The sequence below is a fragment of the Megascapheus bottae genome, chromosome 11 (assembly GCF_031878675.1).
Source record: "Megascapheus bottae isolate mThoBot1 chromosome 11, mThoBot2.hap1, whole genome shotgun sequence".
Taxonomy (NCBI): Eukaryota; Metazoa; Chordata; class Mammalia; order Rodentia; family Geomyidae; genus Megascapheus; species Megascapheus bottae.
Genome location: NC_143519.1, coordinates 64,226,911 through 64,245,376, shown reverse-complemented (window position 1 = coordinate 64,245,376; position 18,466 = coordinate 64,226,911). Strand labels below are relative to the sequence as shown.

Below are 18,466 nucleotides of genomic sequence, written 5' to 3'. Positions count from 1 at the left end.
AGAAATCTATACTCTCCTCCTCACCCCTTCCTTATCTTTGCCTGGGAAGCAGGTGACCTCATATGGCACAAGGTGGCTCTCCCAGTCTGGAGTCCAGATTGGGGGCTAATGTGAATCTGCCAGTAGCTAAGAGGCTTTTCCTCAGTTTTTCCTGGTGCCTTACCCTTAACTTTCAAGTAAACTTTCCTACTTCTGCCTTATAATGTTTCTGTGGTGGAGAGGAAGAACTGAAGACTGCTAGATGATATCCCCACAGAGAGAGAACAGCCTCTATATGACCAGCTGCCGGGGAAAAGGCAAGGAAAGGTTAAGACGATAGTGTTTTCAATGCCAAGTTGCCATATGTCCCAAAGTATCATCATTTCCAATTTGGTTTATTTCCACACTGAAGCAGACCAATGCCCTGTTTGGGGCCTGAGTGTAGATAGTGAACACAAATGATCATGTAATCATGTCTTTTTCAGGAATGTGTTCCAGAAAACTTGGAACTGAAGAGGAAGATTTTTGCCCAGCTAGATCGAATTGTGGACGATAGAGTCATCTTGAGCAGTTCTAGTTCTTGCCTTCTGCCTTCCAAGTTATTTGTGGGTTTGGCACACGTGAAGCAATGCATCGTGGCTCATCCCGTGAGTATTTTGTTTTGCGTTGTCTCTGCAAAGGACCCGGGGCCTTGCGCATGCTCGTCGAGTGTTCTACCACCCTGCTTCCCCACTGGAGTGTGCTTGTTTGTTTGTCTGGTGCCAGAATTAGGGCTTAAACTTAAGGTCCAGTGCTCTTGCTTGGCTTTTTCGCCCAAGGCTGGCACTCTGTCTCTGAAGTCACACCTCTACTTCCGGCTTTTTGCTGGTTCATTGGAGGCAAGAGTTTCACAGACCTTCCTCGCTGGGCTAACTTCAAATCCAGCTTATTATAGGTGTGAGCCACCAGCATCTGGCCTATGAGTGCATTTTAAGTCTGAGTAGTGATTATATCTCATTCACTTTCTTGGGGATAATAAATTGCAATGAATCTACTATTTGACAATAGTCCAATATTTTGAACTGCCTTACTAAGGTATAATTCATATACCACACAATTGGCTAATTGAGATTGTATGATTCAATAGTTTTTTTTTAAATACAGTTAGAGTCACACAGAAGCAGCATCTTAAAAGACAATGTGACCCACAGATTTCTTGAATTTTTATCGATGCATATAAAGGACACAGGAGGATTAAAGTTGAAGGCTTTAGCTCTCAACTAGCTGAAGAAGCTATTCTTCCACCAAGGTACAGTGCTGCATACTAGTAGTTTGCACCTGTAATCCAGGTATTCAGGAGGCTAAGATCTGAGGATTGTGCTTCAAAGTGAGACTGGGCAGAAAAATGCCCAAGACTTTTTGTGTCCAATTAATTAGCAAAAAAAAGGTAGAGGTGGAAGTGTGGCTGTGAGTTCAAGCTTCCCCTCCCCCTCAAAAAGGTGCACTAGTTCCGAATGGGTGTGTGAGCACTCAGTGCATCTTTCTAAGGTTAGAGTAGGAAGGGAAAGGTGGGGGAATGGTAGGAATTCAGGAGTTCCAAGTAGAAGCTCAGTTTGGCCTTAGAGAACCAGGACAACCTGCCATAACAGGAAAGATAGCTTAGCCCAAGCTACAATAAGTACTCAAGTGTGTAATGCAGTGTCACCCTTGTCAATCTCAGATCATGAAAGGTTCCATTTGGGGAGAAACGATATAGAGGGCTTGAATCTTGAAGCAGGCAGCCTGGCTAGGGAATCCATGGGGAGAAGGTGGAAGGCTTGTTTTGTGTATGTGCACTAGTTCTGGTGCTTTAACTCAGGACCTGGACATTTGCCTTTATCTTTTTTGCTCAAGGTTGATGGGCTAGCATTGGAGCCACAGCTGAACTTCTGGCTTTTTGCTGGTCAATTGGAAATGAATCTCATGGGCTTTTTTGCCTGTTCTGGCTTTGAACTGTGATCCTTAGACTTCAACCTTCTGAGAAGATAGGATTAGGATGTAAGTCACCAGCACCCAGCTCATGGGACAGCTTTTGTAAGTTAAGCTTTCCTTAGCCAAAATGTTTAAGACTATGAGTATTTCAGATTTTGGAGTTCTTTTGGAATTTAAAATATTTGTATATACTCTACCAATTGAACATTCCCTAATTAAAAAGAAAAAAATCTAAAATTGAAAATGATTTAAATTCCAATGCTTTTTGAGCAAATGTCAGTGCTCAAAATATCAGTGCTTCCTATTTCTAGAACTTCTAAAATTTTGGCTTTTCAGATGATGGGAAATAGCCTGTAGTTAAGCTGAGGAAATCATGAGAGTTACCCTGAAGAAACAGGACCAATTCAGTTAACAGCACCAGTGTGATGTGGAAATCCTGCTATGGGAGGGTCCTGTTCACACTGACGAGGGGCAGAACTTACAGTAAATGGGCCATTATTCAACACATGAGTAACAGGGTCTAGATTGAAGGCAAGGAAATCCCTCTTCTGTGCAAAAAGAGTAGATAATGAAAAGGTACCAGCTTGTTCAGAGAGAGGAAAGAGGGTGTCCTGTGGATGCTCATCAGACCTTATGTCAAGGACAGAGCACCTGGAATACCATTCACAAAGCTGCATGACCTCCATATCTTGCTGCATTCTCAAACATAATGGACACAGTGAGGAACAGTTATCAGTTAGAACACAGACCCATAAAACAGAGGAGAAACAGCCATCACTCAAATGCAAGTTAGGTTAGAATCAAAGAGAGATTCTCATGCTAGGTACTGATGGCTCATGCCTGTCATCCTAACTACTCAGGAGGCTAAGATCTGAGGATTGCAGTTAAAGCCAGCCTAAGCAGAAACGTCCACGAGAATTTTTATGTCCAATTAACCAGCCAAAAGCTAGAAGTGGAGGTGTAGATCCAGTGATAATGCCAGCTTTGAGTAAAAAAGCCAAGGGAGAATATGAGGCCCGGAATTCAAGCCCCTGTACTGGCACAGAGAGAGAGAGACAGAGAGGGGGGGGGAGGGAAGAAGGGAGAGAGAAATAGAGAGACAGAGACAGACAGAGAAACAGAGACAGACAGAGAGATGGGGCGGGGTGGGGGACAGGTTTAGAGACGGAGATTCTCATGGGAAGTGCCCAGTGTAACTCAGTAAAGCCTGTTTTGTCTTTGTCTATAAGACGTGTGTGTGTGGGTGCACACCTCATAAAAACACTCTTGAGGACCAAGAGTTTGGCCTACTGGTAGAGTGCTTGCCTATCATGCATGAAGACCCAGGTTTGATTCCTTGGTACCACATAGATAGAAAAAACATATAGAAGTGGTGGTATGGCTCAAGTGCTAGAGCTCTAGCCTTGAGAAAGCCCAAGGACAGTGCTCAGGCCCTGAGTTCAAGGCCCAGGACTCGCACACACACACACACACACACACACACACACACACACACACACACACACACACACACACACACACACTGACTCTGCAAACCATTACTTAGATTGTTACTCAGTTGCTTTAGAGGAAGATGTTTGCTTGTAAGAATTCTAACCAGTGCTTTTGCTCTGAAGTTGGTTTAAATTTTGGGTGTGGGAGGATAGTTTCAGGACCAGAGAGATTCTTATCTCCAACAAACCATCAAAAAGGCAGATGTAGAGATGTGGCTCAAGTAGTAGAATACCAAGTGGCAGGTTCATGGAACTGGAAGGCCCTGGTACAATTGGAGAGTGAGAGGTGTTAGTTTCAAGTTCCAGTATCAGCATGCACACACACACAATTGTTCGTAAAGTACTTCTTAAGTTGTTTAACAAGACTCTTCCTATATCTCTTAGCTTTTCCACTGATCAGCAAGACTTTTCTGATTTGCTTTATTTTCTTATACCTTTTAATGTCCTTTAGCTGACAGGATGGTCAGCGATAAGGGAGTGACCTTTCTCTGCTTTATTACCTTCCTATCCAGGTATTATTTGCTGTTGCAGGTTTAATCACAGACAAGCAGGAACATTAAAACAAGTCCAAGGGGCCAGGAGTTTGGCCTAGTGGTAGAGTGCTTGCCTAGCATGCACGAAGACCTGGGTTTAATACCTCAGTACCCCATACATAGAAAAAAGCCAGAAGTAATGATAAGGCTCAAGTGGTAGAGCTGTAGCCTTCAGGAAGTCCAAAGACAGTACTCAGGCCCTGAGCTCAAGACCAGAACTGGCAAAAAGAAAGTCCAAGCCTTATTTTAAAAACTAATCTCTTCTTTCTGTTGTAAAGTATATTTGATTTGATTTTCAGTGGTAGGGCTTGAACTTAGGGTCTGAGTAATGTCTCTGAGCCTCTTTGTGCTCAAAGTTAGCATTCTAACACTTGAGCCACAGCAACATTTTGGTTTTTTGAGTACTTAATTGGAGATAAGAGTCTCATAGAGCCTTTTTTACCCAGGCTGGCTTCAAATCATGATCCTCAGATCTCAGCATCCTGAATAGTTAGGATTGCAGGCATGAGTCATGGGTAGCCAGCTTTATTATAAGGTATTTTGAATGTTATAAGCTGTTGTAAACTGAAGCAAGACAGATAACTCAAGTTAAGCATTTTGGAATTTGTCCCTTGAACTAATATCATCACTCTGGTCTCCAGGATAAGTGGGTAGGGGAAGGAACATATTAAATAAGTTGATTAGAAAGGCTTCAAGAGTCCTTGTTAATTTTTGAGGATCCACAGTCCTCCAGTCCGAGGGCCAGATAGAAGAGGCTAGGTGCTTAGCTCATGAACTCCAAGTACTTGGCAGTTTCTGCTAAGAAAGGAAATAGAATAAACTGGAAGGCCCTGGCACAGTGGGCACTTAGCAATTGGAAAAGGTGCCGGCCTCATCTCTGCCCAAGACAACTACCAGCTGACAGGTTGTGACAACCTCAAGTCCTCTTGAAGGAGTAGGACAGGATTTCTGGTTATCTTTTTTTTTTTCTCTTTTTTTTTTGCCAGTCCTGGGCTTTAGCTCAGGGCCTGAGCACTGTCCTTGGACTTTCTCAAGGCTAGAGCTCTACCACTTGAGCCTCAGCACCACTTCCAGCTTTTTTCTATGTATGTGGTACCGAGGAATCGAACCCAGGTCTTCATGCATGCTAGGCAAGCACTCTACCACTAGGCCAAACTCCCAGCCCCGATTTCTGATTATCTTAACTCAAAGTGTTGATGAGTGGGTATGAGCTGTCAGTGCCTAATTTCAGATGTGTCTTTAACAAAGCTTCCTAGACTGAGCTGGCAAAAGTGGCCGCATATGTAGAACCATACTTACGCCCAGGAAGAGGGGTATTTGTATATCCATTGTCTGTCTTCCAAACATTTGTCCTCTCAGATGTGTTTTAGAATGACTTTCCTATCTGCCTCCTCTCCCTGTGGGGAAGGACTTAAAGAGGACGGTGATGTGGCTGATGGGGTGGGGTAGCTGAGGATTATTTGGAAGCTGGGTTTCATTGTAAACTATGCAGTTAATCTGTATCAGTCACCCATCATAGTAAGCCAGTTCTACTGGTAGTCTCTGTAGCTGGATGTAACAAGGCATTCTCTTTCCTTCTCTGTCTTGGTTTGGGAAACAAAGTGGTCCTGTGGAGGTGATGGGGGGTAGGTATCCTTGACCCATCAGTGCTCTGCTCAGTGAAGGAGATTGCCTGGAAGAAGGTGTATATAGAGGCCACTGATGTAGAGGCTTTTTCTGAGAGGCTTAGTCCAACAGACTCTCGGCCAGCTGCTCAGCTCCAGAGCTGTCTGGAATGAGATCAGGGCCTGCTCCCTTTCAGAAGGTGCCAGAAGATACCACAGCCACCTTGTCTGCATGCTTGTGGCCATCTTCCTCCCTCCCCTTCTCCCTTCTTCCCCTCCTCCCTCCCTCCTCCCTCCCTCCATTCTCCCTGCACTTTTCTTTCTTTTCTCTCTCTCCTGTACTAGGGATGGGACTGAGGAAGATTTAGAACCATGTAGAGAGCATAGGGAAAAAGAGCAACCTGGAGGAAACCAGAAACAACTCAATAGTCTACACTCTCTCCTCTGGGAAAGTGGAGAAAATGGCTCTGAGAAAGCAAAGACCTAGACAACTCCAAGCATACTCTCACAAGTGACAAGAACCCCCTCTCCGCCCCCACCCCAACTCTAAGCCCTTAGAATAAAGGGCCAACTATATGTGAGAGCAGCCAAGACTCACCAAAAGGATTTTAAAAGAAGGACTCCAGGACTAGGAATGTGGCTTAGTGGTAGAGTGCTTGAAGTCCTCAGTACCACCTAAACACACAAAGGTGCAAGTGGCACTGTGATTAACTAGCAGAGTGCTAGCCTTGAACAAAAGCTCGAGGACAGTGCCCTGGCCCCAAGTTCAAACCCCAGGACTTGAAAACAGGAAAAAGAAAAGGAAAAAAAAGAGGGAATCTACTGGGAGTTTGGCCTAGTGGTAGAGTGCTTGCCTAGCATGCACGAAGACCTGGGTTCAATTCCTCGGTACCACATACATAGAAAAAAAAAAGCTGGAAGTGGTGCTGAGGCTCAAGTGGTAGAGCTCTGATCTGGAGAAAGTCCAAGGACAGTGCTCAGGTCCTAAGCTCAAGCCTAGGACTAGCAAAAAAAAAAGAGGGCATCTACAAGCCTATATGAGACTACCAATTTCTGGGCCCCACTTTTCACTCTCTTACACTGAGAAGTCTGTACTCTTCTCCTCCTGTGGCATAAGGTGGCCCTACCTATCAGGAGTCCAGGTTTGGGGCTAAGAGGCCTTTCCTCAGTTTTTCTTGTCATCTTCAAATAAACTTAGCTTCTACTACCACTTTTCCTACTTCATAATTCTTTATTTGGTAGAGAAAAGGAAAGGACCTATACCTGGGACAGTAATCGATAGGACACAGGATTCTGAACAAGGTAGGTAAGAGCTCTACCATAGAAGTATACCTCCAGCCTTTTCAAAGACTATATTAAATTGCCCATACTCAGAAGTATAGGTGTGCCCCACCATGCCAGCTCATTGCTGCCTGTCTAGACACCTCTCTCTACTAGCACAGCACAATTTCCCCCTTTGAGATGGTGTCATTTATATCTGTGGCTTGTGCCATGCTATCTTCAGGGCATATTCAGTCTCTGCCCCTCTGTGCACCATACCTGGGCAATGCCTGGTCTAGGCTTTGTACTGCTGCAGTGTAGAGGATACTTTTCAACCCTCTCTGAGTGATGAGAGACCCGATTACAGACAGCATTGAAACACAGTCTTCAGTCCTTTCCATCTTCATCTTTAGTCCATGCTTCCTCCCAGGAAGGGGAAGTTGAGCCCTCCCCTCCTCTCTTGCCCCATGTAGATGAATGGTCAATGGCCTGGCTGTCTCCTGGGAGGGCAAGCTACCTCCCCTGTGGAACTGGCTGCTCCATCCGAGAGAGGGGAGAGGGAGAGAGAGGGAAAAGGAAACCTCTGTTGGCAGGACACTATCTCCAATCACATGCACTGGGCTCTGGTTCAGATCCTGAAAGCTAAGAATATTTCCCTTGTGCCTGGTCAGGCCCAACTCCTGCAGAGCCTGGCAGTTGCAGCCCCTCCCATGCCTCTAGCAACACTGACCCCACAGGCAGAGCCAGGACATCATCTCTAGGACTAGAGGATGTGGCTCTGAGCCTTGCTCACAGTTTCACATCAAAAGGGCCAGCCAAAGGGAGGAGCAATTCCCCCAGCCTATTTGAACTTTTGTTGTACAGGCCCTTTGCTCTCTCCCCGGCCTCCCACCTTCCCTCTCCTCTCTATGCATGGAACCCAAGGCACCATTGCCACTGTCTCGACCTCTGACCAGGACAGGGCTTCACCTCACTGGTTAATGGCATTGTCTTCCCTTAAACTTCTCCAGGTCCTATCTCAGCAGCTGCTAGCTTATGTTCAGGGACACAGAACTGTGGGTCAAAGGCCATTTCAGAAGACAGAAAGAGCCCAGTGAGGCTCTTTGTCAGTTGCATATCTCTTGTTATAGGTGGATGTTGCTATAGAATTTTGAGCTGGAAGAGGCTGTGGTTAGAGCCCTGGTTATTTTTGTTAGTGTTCTTTTTTTTTTGGTAATTTTTTTTAAAAAAGTAAAATAGTGGATTGGGAATGTCGCCTAGTGGAAGACTGCTTGCATAGCACGCATGAAGCCCTGAGTTTGATTCCTTGGTACCACATATCCAGAAAAGGCCAGAAGTGGTGCTGTGACTCAAGTGGTAGAGTGCTAACCTTGAGAAACCTTGAGAAAGCCTAAGGATAGAGTCCAGGCCTTGAGTTCAAGCCCCAGGACTTTTATGTTAACTTTAAGTAGTTATATAAAAATGTTTCAACTCAACATTTTAGTCTTAAGTACAATGCATCTCAATCAATGTCACCCTCCCATCATTCTCTCTTTCATCTATCCCAATCCACAAACCTGTTTTTAGTCTCTTTTTGATTTTTAATTGTGATAAGTACATAAAACTTGCCATTTTCACCAATTTTTCTCTTCCTTTGATGGAACTAGAGTATAAACTCAGCTTTGTATTTGCTAGGCAAGTTCTGCACTGCAGAGTCTCTGCTTCTTGCTGGCTATTTTTGAGATAGCTTCTCACTTCTTGTTGAGCATGCTTGCCTGAACTTTTATCTTCCTATGTATATTTCCTCCCATTGTTGGGAGGACAGGAGTGCACATCCAAGTTCAGCTTCCCTGGGCTCCATTGAGATGGAGTTTCATGGACTTTTTGGCCCAGTCTGGCCAAATTCCCTGAATTTAGATACCCAGATTTGAATTCCCCTGAATCTTAGCCTCCCAAGTAGCTGATATGAGCAGCCACCAGTGCCTGCTATTTTAACTATTTCTTTGTGTACATTTCAGAGGCATTAAGTATATTCTATTACTGTGTAACCATTATAACCATCTGTCTCCAGAATCCTTCATCCGCTGATTCACAACTCTACTCCCGTTAAGCAACAATTGCCCTGTCCCTGAATGACAATTCTTTGTAGATTTCTGGGCATTTTTATAGTTCCTAGGAATTTGTCAAGCTTCTGTCTCATTAAACACAGCTCTGATGACCTTGGAGGATGAGGCCAAGGGTTTGGAGATTAAAGAGGAAGCCAAGAAAGAGACATCCAGGTTAGAGAGATTGAGTCTGGAGCTAAGGGCTGGCAGCAGGGGTAGAGATGGAAAAGATAAGATCTGGATCATATCTGTGAGGTCAGGGAGGTAAGGAAGATGAGGAGCCAAGGATGCTTCTTCTGGTGCTAACTTGGGTAAGTGGTGCTTTCTCATGGAAATCAAAGCTGTGAAGAGGGTTACTTGCCTAGAAGGAAGACCAACAGGCTAGGTGTGTGTTTTTATGGCTATGCAGTGCACATTATTAGTGCCATTCAGAGTGGAAACTGGAAGACACACCCCTTTGTCAGGATATTCTTGGTGATGGTGATAACTGGGAGGTGGGAATAGATGAAGGCCAATCAGAACAGTCTGGACAGTGTCACTTACAGGATGAATGGATGGGAGAGGAGCTGCAAAGGGGAAGACAAAGGAACTAGTGCATCATTCACAAAAATGCTTTATACCTGCCATCATGGACCACACTGTCAGTAATGGACGGCGTGTCAACAGTGGTCCCAGAGGGTTTTTAGGACCTAGTTGTATGGTAGCTATCTCGGATCTTCTGTGTACTCTAGGATATATACATGACAAAATCACCAGCAAAACATGTTTCTGTACCTACATCATTAAGCAATACATATTTGTTTGTCTTATCCATTTTTTTTTGCCAGTCCTAGGGCTTGAATTCAGGGGTTGGGCACTGTCCTTGGGCTTTCTCAAAGCTAACACTCTACCACTTGAGCCATAGCACTACTTCTGGCTATTTTTTCTGTGTATGTAGTACCAAGGAATCGAACTCAGGGCTTTGTGCATGCTAGGTAAGCACTCTATCACTAGGCCACGCTCCCAGCCCCTGTCTTGCCCATTTTTGCTACTTGTAGAAGACCCCAAGCAGAGTACCCTACTGGAAGGCAGGTATACTTTTAGCTTTTATAATTCTGATTTTTCAAAAAGGAATCAGGTTAAACAATTTTCTAAGAATTCAATAGAAGACACACACTTGGATTGGGGTATTGATTTATAACTTATTTAAAGCCAAGCTGGATAGACCAATTGTGAGGTAGTCTTTCTAGGAGGCTTTGTTATTATATCCTTCTGGTATGGAAGTGGTTTGAAAATGGAAGCTTGTGTGGTGACTTAGGAGATGTCAGTCCTCACTCATCATCCACAAGAAACACTGAGGAGTTTTGCTTGGGGACCAGGTCTGCTAAGTCCATGTGAATCACTGGTGAGGGCTGACAGGAACTACCATGCAACATTTTCTTTGAATGTTTTTTAATTCTTGGTGGGGGAGTAGCTAAGGAAATTTTCTTCTTTTGAACCAAGAAAACCAGGGCCAAAGGTTAAGTCCTAGATTACACTAGCGTCTCCACTGTGGCCTTCTGCTCTAATGGATACACTGCCCCTCTGGAACATTCTTTCCTGGATGGATACCCTCCTGCCTCACACCACACTTCAGTGTGAGACTGTGGAGGTCCTTTGATGCCTGCTAATATCTAGAACAAGGTGATGTTATAATGGGGAAGTGGATATGGAAGATTATGGATACCATTCCTGTTCTTAACACCAACCAACATAGGAGAATGGCTGAACCTGTAGAGACAAGGGTGGAAAAAGTTGTTGTGGAGGTGCATATGAGCTGTAATAAACGACAGTTGTTAGCAAAGGAAATCCTCTTCTGGGAATGCTCTGGGGGTGATGAAAAGGATGATACATGTACCATGCGTATTGGTTATTATTATTATGTATTATTAGCAAAACCATACAACTTGGCACTCGAGTTCTCTCTCTCTCTCTGGACCTGGGCGGGCGCTGTCCCTGAGCTCTTCAGTTCAAGGCTACTGTCCTACCCCTTGAGCCACAGCCCCACTTCCACTGTCTAGTGCTTAATTGGAGATAAGAGTCTCACGGACTTTAGTGCCAGTGCTGGCTTTGAACCATGATCCTCAGATCTCAGCCTCTTGAGTAGCTAGGATTACAGGTGTGAGCCACCACACCCAGCTAGTTCCCCTTTTCTCTCTCCTTTGTGAATGTATGTTTTGCTCAATTGTCTTCCTATTGGATGTTGAATCTAAGAGCCTTTCCAAAAATGCCTCCACCTCCATCCAACCATTTGGGATAAGGTGGGTAGAGACGGCCACACTTAGTACATGTCCTCAATCATTCTCTCCTCTCTCCCTACTAAGGTGAATCCTCCCTATTATGTTCCACTGGTGGAGCTGATCCCTCACCCTGAGACAGCTCCAGCAACAATGGACCTAACCCATGCCCTGATGAGGAAGATTGGACAGACCCCAGTACGCGTCCTGAAGGAGATCGATGGCTTTGTCCTAAACCGGCTGCAGTATGCAGTTATCAGTGAGGCCTGGCGGCTGGTGGAGGTATGTTCTCTGCTCCTTTCCCATTCTACCTTTCCTCCTTATTTGTCTTTCTTTTCCATGGTTGAGTAGTACAGAGACCTCTGCACTTCCTTATATGCTATGATCTGGGCAAGTCAGCAGGCACTCTGTGTCCTTGCTCTATTCTAGAGAATAGACAAGCATTTGAAATTGATGTAATGTAGATTTCATGGTTTTTCTGAGAGTTTCTTCTCTTACAACCAGTCATTTGATATCAGGACCTGGTGACAGACCTGCCTTCTGCCCTTTCAGAGAATTTCTACAAATAGCCTGTGTGTAGTTTCCCAGATTTTAATTTTACATTCCAATGTCAAAATTTTGTAGGAGGGAAGGAAATTACATTTTGCAGAAAGTAAGTTTGTATTCACTGAAAGAACTCAGTTTATTTCAGGAACTGGGAGAAAGTGATGAATAAAAATAAAATTTATATACAAATAGAAATACATATGACTATATAATATATGTATATGCATTATATGTACATATTTATATGTATGTGTACATATATAATATATTCCTATTTGTGTTTTATATATACATATGCAATATAAAAGAATATATAAATATATAGATGAATATGTAACAAACATTATAAATATGTATATATTACATAGTTTGGCCTATCTATAAGTTCTGTACTTTTGAATTCAATTAAGAACGTATCAAATTTATTCAAAAAATCATCTGTTTTGAACATGTACAGATTTTCTGACTATTATATCCTAAACAAAATAGTATAGCTGTTTATGTAGCATTTACATTGTCCTGGGTATTATAAGTCACCTAGGGATGATGTAGGGTAGGTATATGAAAGGATGTATGTAGGTTCTGCGCTAACAAAACTCTGTGTGTGTGTGTGTGTGTGTTAAAATTAGGGCTTGAACTCAGGGCCTAGATTCTGTCCTTTAGCTTTGTTTGCTCAAGGCTATCACTCTATTACTTAGGCCACAGCTCCACTTCCAACTTTTTGGTGTTTAATTGGAGATAACGGTTCCATGGAGCCAGGTGCTGGTGGCTCATGCCTGTAATCCTACCTACTCAGGAGAATAAGATGTGAGGACCAGGGTTAGAAGTCAGCCTGGGAAGGAAAGCCTATGAGTCACCTATCTCCAATAAAGTACCCAAAAATGAATCCTTGGCTCAAGTGATTGAGTGCTAACCTTGAGTAAAAGAAGCTCAGGGATGGGGCTGAGTCTGGCCTAGTGTTAGAGAGCTTGCTTAACATGCACAAAGACCTGGTTCCAATTCCTTGATACCACATACATAGAAAAAGCCAGAAGTGGTGCTGTGGCTCAAGTAGTAGAGTTCTAGCCTTGGGGATGCTGAAGGACAGTGCCCAGGTCCTGAGTTTTAGCCCCATGACTGACAAAAAGCAAAAAAAAAGAAGCAGTTTCATGAACTTTCTACCCAAGATGTCTTCAAACCAGAATCCTCATATCTCAGGCTCTGTATAGCTAGGATTACAGGAGTAAACCATTGGCACCTTGCTGAATGTTGCTCTATTTTATAATAACAGACAGGAAGTCTGGTTCTAGGAAGTCCTAGAACCAATCTCTGTGGGTACCACAGGCGACTGTTAATATTTAGCTTATGCCTATCTTTACATGAATATGAAGGTCCATGTTCTCTGACAGAAGAGCAGTTAAGGCAGCCCTGAGACATGGGGTAGAAAGTCATAGGATCTGTGGGGGCCCTATCTCTATCTCTATCTCTGACTCTTGCCCAGCTTCTGCTTGGGTCAGCAATTTACTGGGGTCACATCCATGCTGTAGGTGGATGTGAACAGGATTTGCCAACTTTGTGGAAGAGGAGGCCTGTGCTCACCTTGAGCTCACTGGGATGCTCCTTGTTGAGACTTGTGTATACCAAACCTCATCCCAGACAGGAACCAGGAAGCCAACTATGCCTCACCTTCTATGCATTTAGTATTTCCGCTGCCCAGCAGTTCCTCCCCACCTGGGTAGATACACACTATACGTGACCAGCCTACTTCCCTGTTGGATTTATCACCCACCCCTACTGCCTTGGGCATTGAGCACATAATAGCCAAGTACTATGACTCCATGTCTGAATCTGCCATACTTTCCCACACCTAGCAAGATACAGTGCTACAAATCCATTTGCTGTATGCGTAATTGTAACGTCTTGGTGGTGCTTGTGCAATGTTTTTGAGTTGTCAGCAGGAAAGTGCTTTCAGCATGAGAGTATTATGCTTCAAACAACTCTGATATCCTCTTAAAATATTTTCACAGTTTGATGAACCACAAGAATTCAATGTGGTAAGACAACATGATGCACTTTTTGTGGAAATGTTTTAGCCATTTTTACTTGTAAAGTAAATTAGTGCCCTAAATTAAATCTTGCTTTCTAAAATCTGAATAATGTGAACTAACTCCAGAAAGAGACTGGTATACAAGATTTGGGTGAGCGTTGCAAAGAATTCTCTCTGCTTTGATCATGAAATGGAACTGGCTACAATTTAGAAGATTCAAGAAAGATTTTGCTGTCTACTTTTATTTTTGGAGCAGGCGGAGTAGAAGAACTGTTAAACTTCTCGTTGGCCTGTATTGTCTGTCTTTGTTCTGTTTCTGGGGTTTTTTTTGATAGACTGAGTATAGTTACAATGTTACCAGGTTCAAGTCCCAGGGGAGGGGCAGAAAGTTCTTGGTGTCATTTGAGAAAGAATTCAAGGAAGGACATAGAGGGAGACTTAAACAGAAGCAGGTTTATTAATTCCAGCCAAAACTGCACCCTTTAGCCAGGCACTGACTGGTAGCTTATACTTGCAGTCCTTCAGGAGGCTAAATATCTGAGAATCTCAGTTCAAAGCCAGCCCAGGTAGGAAAGTCTATGAGCCTTTTTATCTCCAATTAACCACCAAAAAGCCAGAAGTGAAGCTGTGGTTCAAATAGTAGAATACCAACATTGACTAAAAAAGCTCAGGGACAGTACCCAGGTTCTGAATTCAAGCCCAAAACTGGCACACACATATAAACCACACACACACACACACACACACACACACACACACACACACGCAGGCATACATGCATAGATACACACAAAGTACACCTCCGGATGGGAAAGTGGACAGACTTAAGGAATGATGTGATGGGGGTAGGGGTAGGGTGACGGCATGGCTTAAGCAGGAGAGCACTTACCAGATGAATACAAGGCCTTGAATTCGAACCCAAGAACCTACATTCTGGAGACTAGGTTATATGTCACCAACTCCTCTCCTGCCAGATAATGGAGATCTTGGCCTTGATAGTCAGACTGAGGCTGTCATTTTCTACAAACTGTGGAGGCTGCAGGTCAGTAATCCCTGCTGTAAGTCACAGATCATGCTGTCAGCATGGCAGTCCAGGATGTGATTCCTGTCATTCTCAGCAGCTAGCATCAGTTTGTTAGTGGTGATGAGATAGTCTCAGCATGGGGTTTCATGGTGGTACACTTCCTGGGAAGGGAATTCTATATGGGTCTGGACTGCCTGAGCAAGTTCTAAAATGTAGTGGGATAAGGTGAGTGCCAACACAAGAAAAGGCAAATCGAAGGGAAGGTTAAGGGGTATGGCTAGAACCAGTCTTGCCTTTCATAAAAGTCTGGGAGAAATATGTTTAAAAGCAAAAGAGGTCAACTTTCAGTGGCTCACGCCTATAATCCTAACTTTTCAGGAGGATGAGATCTGAGGATCCCTGTTCAAAGCTAGCCCATGCAGGAAAGTCCACGAGAATCATCTCTATTTACCCAGCAAAAAGCCAGAAGTGGAGCTATAGCTTAAATGGTATTACACCAACCATAGGCAAAAATGCTAAGAGCACCCAGGTGCTGAGTTTAATCCCCAGTCCTGGCACAAAAATAAATAAACAAATAAAAGGAGATCTGCAAGTAGTTAGGACTAGTGAAGATCCGGAAGCCACAGGTGTGGCTTCAAAAGCTGCAGAGGAGGCTGGAATGCAAACAGACCTCTGGGCAGCCGGAGCTTCCATGTGGTGAACTGGGAAGAGAAGGGCATGGAAGGAGACTGTAGCCACCATTCATTGAACCTCTGTTTATCATCTCTACTCTGTGGAAATTCCTTGCTAATATTTCCTAGAAACTTGAACAGGTTCAGAGGGTGCCCACTGGAAATGCTGGATGTCTACCTGCTTCTGAGGTAACCACTGACCCCCGGAAAGTACCTAGGTACTTCCATACCTAACCTTCTGAGTGTCCATATGGTCTCCTTGCGTTCCAGAAGGTTCAGGCCTGGATGACTGGTCCTTGCTTTACCTCAAGTTTGGCCTGGAAAAATGCTCCCCATGCTTACCAAGCCAGCCATCGGGCACCCCTCACAGAAGGCAGCAGTGTGACTAGCATTACGTCCATGAGATCAGTTGGTATAAGGACATTTAACTATTGTATGGAGTTCTTGCAGAGAAGTCGTTGCTCCTGGTAGCTGACTCCTTTTCAGAAACTGCAATTTAGCAAGAGTTAGGTAACCTCTCTAGAGAGCTGTTGTCCCCTGCTACAAGTCTATATGAGCTCTGAGCCACATCCAGGAGAGGATTAAATGACTCTGACTCACCACATTGGAGGCAGGTAAGCTTGAACATAGATTTGGGGTTTTTCAAGTTTTCCTAAAAACTTAAGATCAACTTAAGAACAGAACTGGCTGGGTGCTAGAGGCCAATAATTCTGGCTCCTTAGGAAGTTAAGGTTTGAGGATCCCAATTCAAAGCCAGTCCAGGAAGAAAATTTCATGAGATTCTTATCCCTAGTTAACCACCAAAAAGCCAGAAGTAGAGCTGTGGCTTAAGTGGTAGAGTACTAGCCTTGAGCAAAAAAAGCTAAGAGACAGTGCCCAGGTTCTGAATTCAAGGCCTAATATTGGCACCAAAAAGAAAGAAGAGGAGAAGGAGGAGAAGGAGGAGGAGAATGAGGAGGAGGAGGAGGAGGAGGAGGAGAATGAGGAGGAGGAGGAGGAGGACCTATAGTAGTTTTACAATGTAGAATGAGATTTGGACACATTCTAAGTTCAGGAGGAGGAGGAGGAGGAGGAGGAAGACTAAGTTTTACAATGTGGAATGAGATTTGAATATGTTCTAAGTTCAGAAGATCCACAAGCCCTGCAGAGCTTCCTTTCCAAGTATGGCCTGAGCCAGCTTCCACTGATGAGCAGCAGTGCCTGACTCTCAACCTGAGAGAACAGAACTTGATTAGGGGTGTGGGTAGTGCCAACAGGAATCACTATGGGCGCTGTCTCCTTGTCCTCTGGATCCACAGAGTGAGCTGAAAGGGGTCAGGGTCTTTTCTGCTTAATTCAGGCTATTTGTGGGACTTCTTCACAGATTTTAAAGAATTAAAAGGCAGAAAAACAAGTTTTCAGTTTGGCAAGGAGAAAGAGAAAGGTCCTAGATCATATACCTCTTGGTAACTGGTGGGTCAGTTTCATCCCCTGACTGGATCTGCAGTGGGCAGTTTGGGGAAAGATGTTTAAAGAACCGAAGGCCATTAGGACTGGCACAACCAACCAACCAAACAACAATAACAAGAAAAACAGAAGGCCAAACGAATATAGAAGTACAAGATTTAATGCAAGAGCCAAGCTAGCTACAAACAAAAGGAACAGACTTCTCTGAAGAGAGCAAGTCCCACAGCTAGAGGACTGGTGGTGTCTTCCTAGATTTCTCCTTATATCTTTAAAAAAAATCAATAAAGATAAATCTAGTTGTAGAGTGCTTGCCTAGCACGCATGAAGACTTGGGTTCAATTCCTTGGTACCACATACATAGAAAAGGCTGGATGTGGTGCTGAGGCTCAAGTAAAGGAGCTCTACCCTTGAGAAAGTCCAAGGATAGTGCTCAGGCCCTGAGTTCAAAACCCAGGACTGGTAATAATAATAGTAGTAGTAGAGTAATAGTAGCAGTAGTAGTAATAATAAATCCCAGGCCAGAAATGTGGCTTAGTGGTAGATTGATTGCTTGCCTAGCATGCATGAAGCCCTGGGTTTGATTCCTCAGTACCACTCAAACAGAAAAAGCCAGAAGTAGCACTGTGGCTCAAGTTGTAGAGTGCTAGCCTTGAACAAAAGAACTCAGGGACAGTGTCTAGGCCCTGAGTTCAAGCCTTTGTCAGGTGTTACGTTCAAGCATTTCTGTGAGCCATCTTTGCCAGATCCCCCACTTCAGAGCACCTATGTAGAAGCCTCAGAGCACAGATGGGCTCCCCTCAGGAGCTGACATCCTCTTCTCTTTTCCTGTGCTGCCTACACAGTTCTAAATCGCCCTCTCATTCTGTGGTTTGAGCTGGTGCCCACCCAGATTTCAAGATAAGAAAGATACCTCGTGACTTGGTTTGGGGTATGGAAGAAGCCTGTTAGAAATGACCCTTTGAGTTCTCAGTGCAGTGAAGAAGGCTGTTTCTGGTTATCCATATGTTAGCATCTCTGAACTAATAAAACCAAGTGGGTTTCCCAGGCTCTGATCCCACATCCAAGTCTGCACTAGAGTAGGTCAGCCAGTGGCCTGGCTGGAACAAAGGCTGTATTTCTACCTAGAATGGTGATATCCTGACGCTGATATTGAAGGCCCAAAGGAAGCTATGTTGCCACTTACTGGTTGCTAATTATGGAAAAATACATTTATTCCAGCCTAAATCTCACTTTGGTCATGTATTTTTTTAACAAGATCATTATTTTTTTATTAAGCCATATGAAGAATTACAGGCAGACAGATAAACAATTTTTCATGAACTCTTTCCCAATTTCTAATTTGAATGATAACCATTATTTCCATGTCTATCCTCATTTCATTTGTCTCCTACATAGATTTTAGTATCCAAAATACTATATTTTATAACTTTCATTCAGTATTTGGGAAGATGTATTTTGTTTGTTTTCCCAAAATTGTGTTGTGCTATCCCCAACATTTTTGTATTAGTGATTGAGTAATCTATTATTTACTGAAATAAATGCTTTTTAGTAAATAAATATCTAAGAGAAGGCATCCCTATTCATATGGATACAGG

General features: G+C 43.7%; 1 protein-coding gene across 1 annotated transcript in view; it reads left to right on the top strand.

Annotated features, from left to right (window-relative positions):
* Positions 1-18,466, top strand: part of Cryl1 (crystallin lambda 1) — a 131,389-nt gene that overhangs the window by 80,218 nt on the left and 32,705 nt on the right. Inside the window, exons 4-5 of the mRNA XM_090342441.1 lie at positions 465-626; positions 11,246-11,440. Of these exons, the coding sequence (XP_090198567.1) occupies positions 465-626; positions 11,246-11,440 (357 nt within the window). The remainder of the gene's footprint in view (positions 1-464; positions 627-11,245; positions 11,441-18,466) is intronic.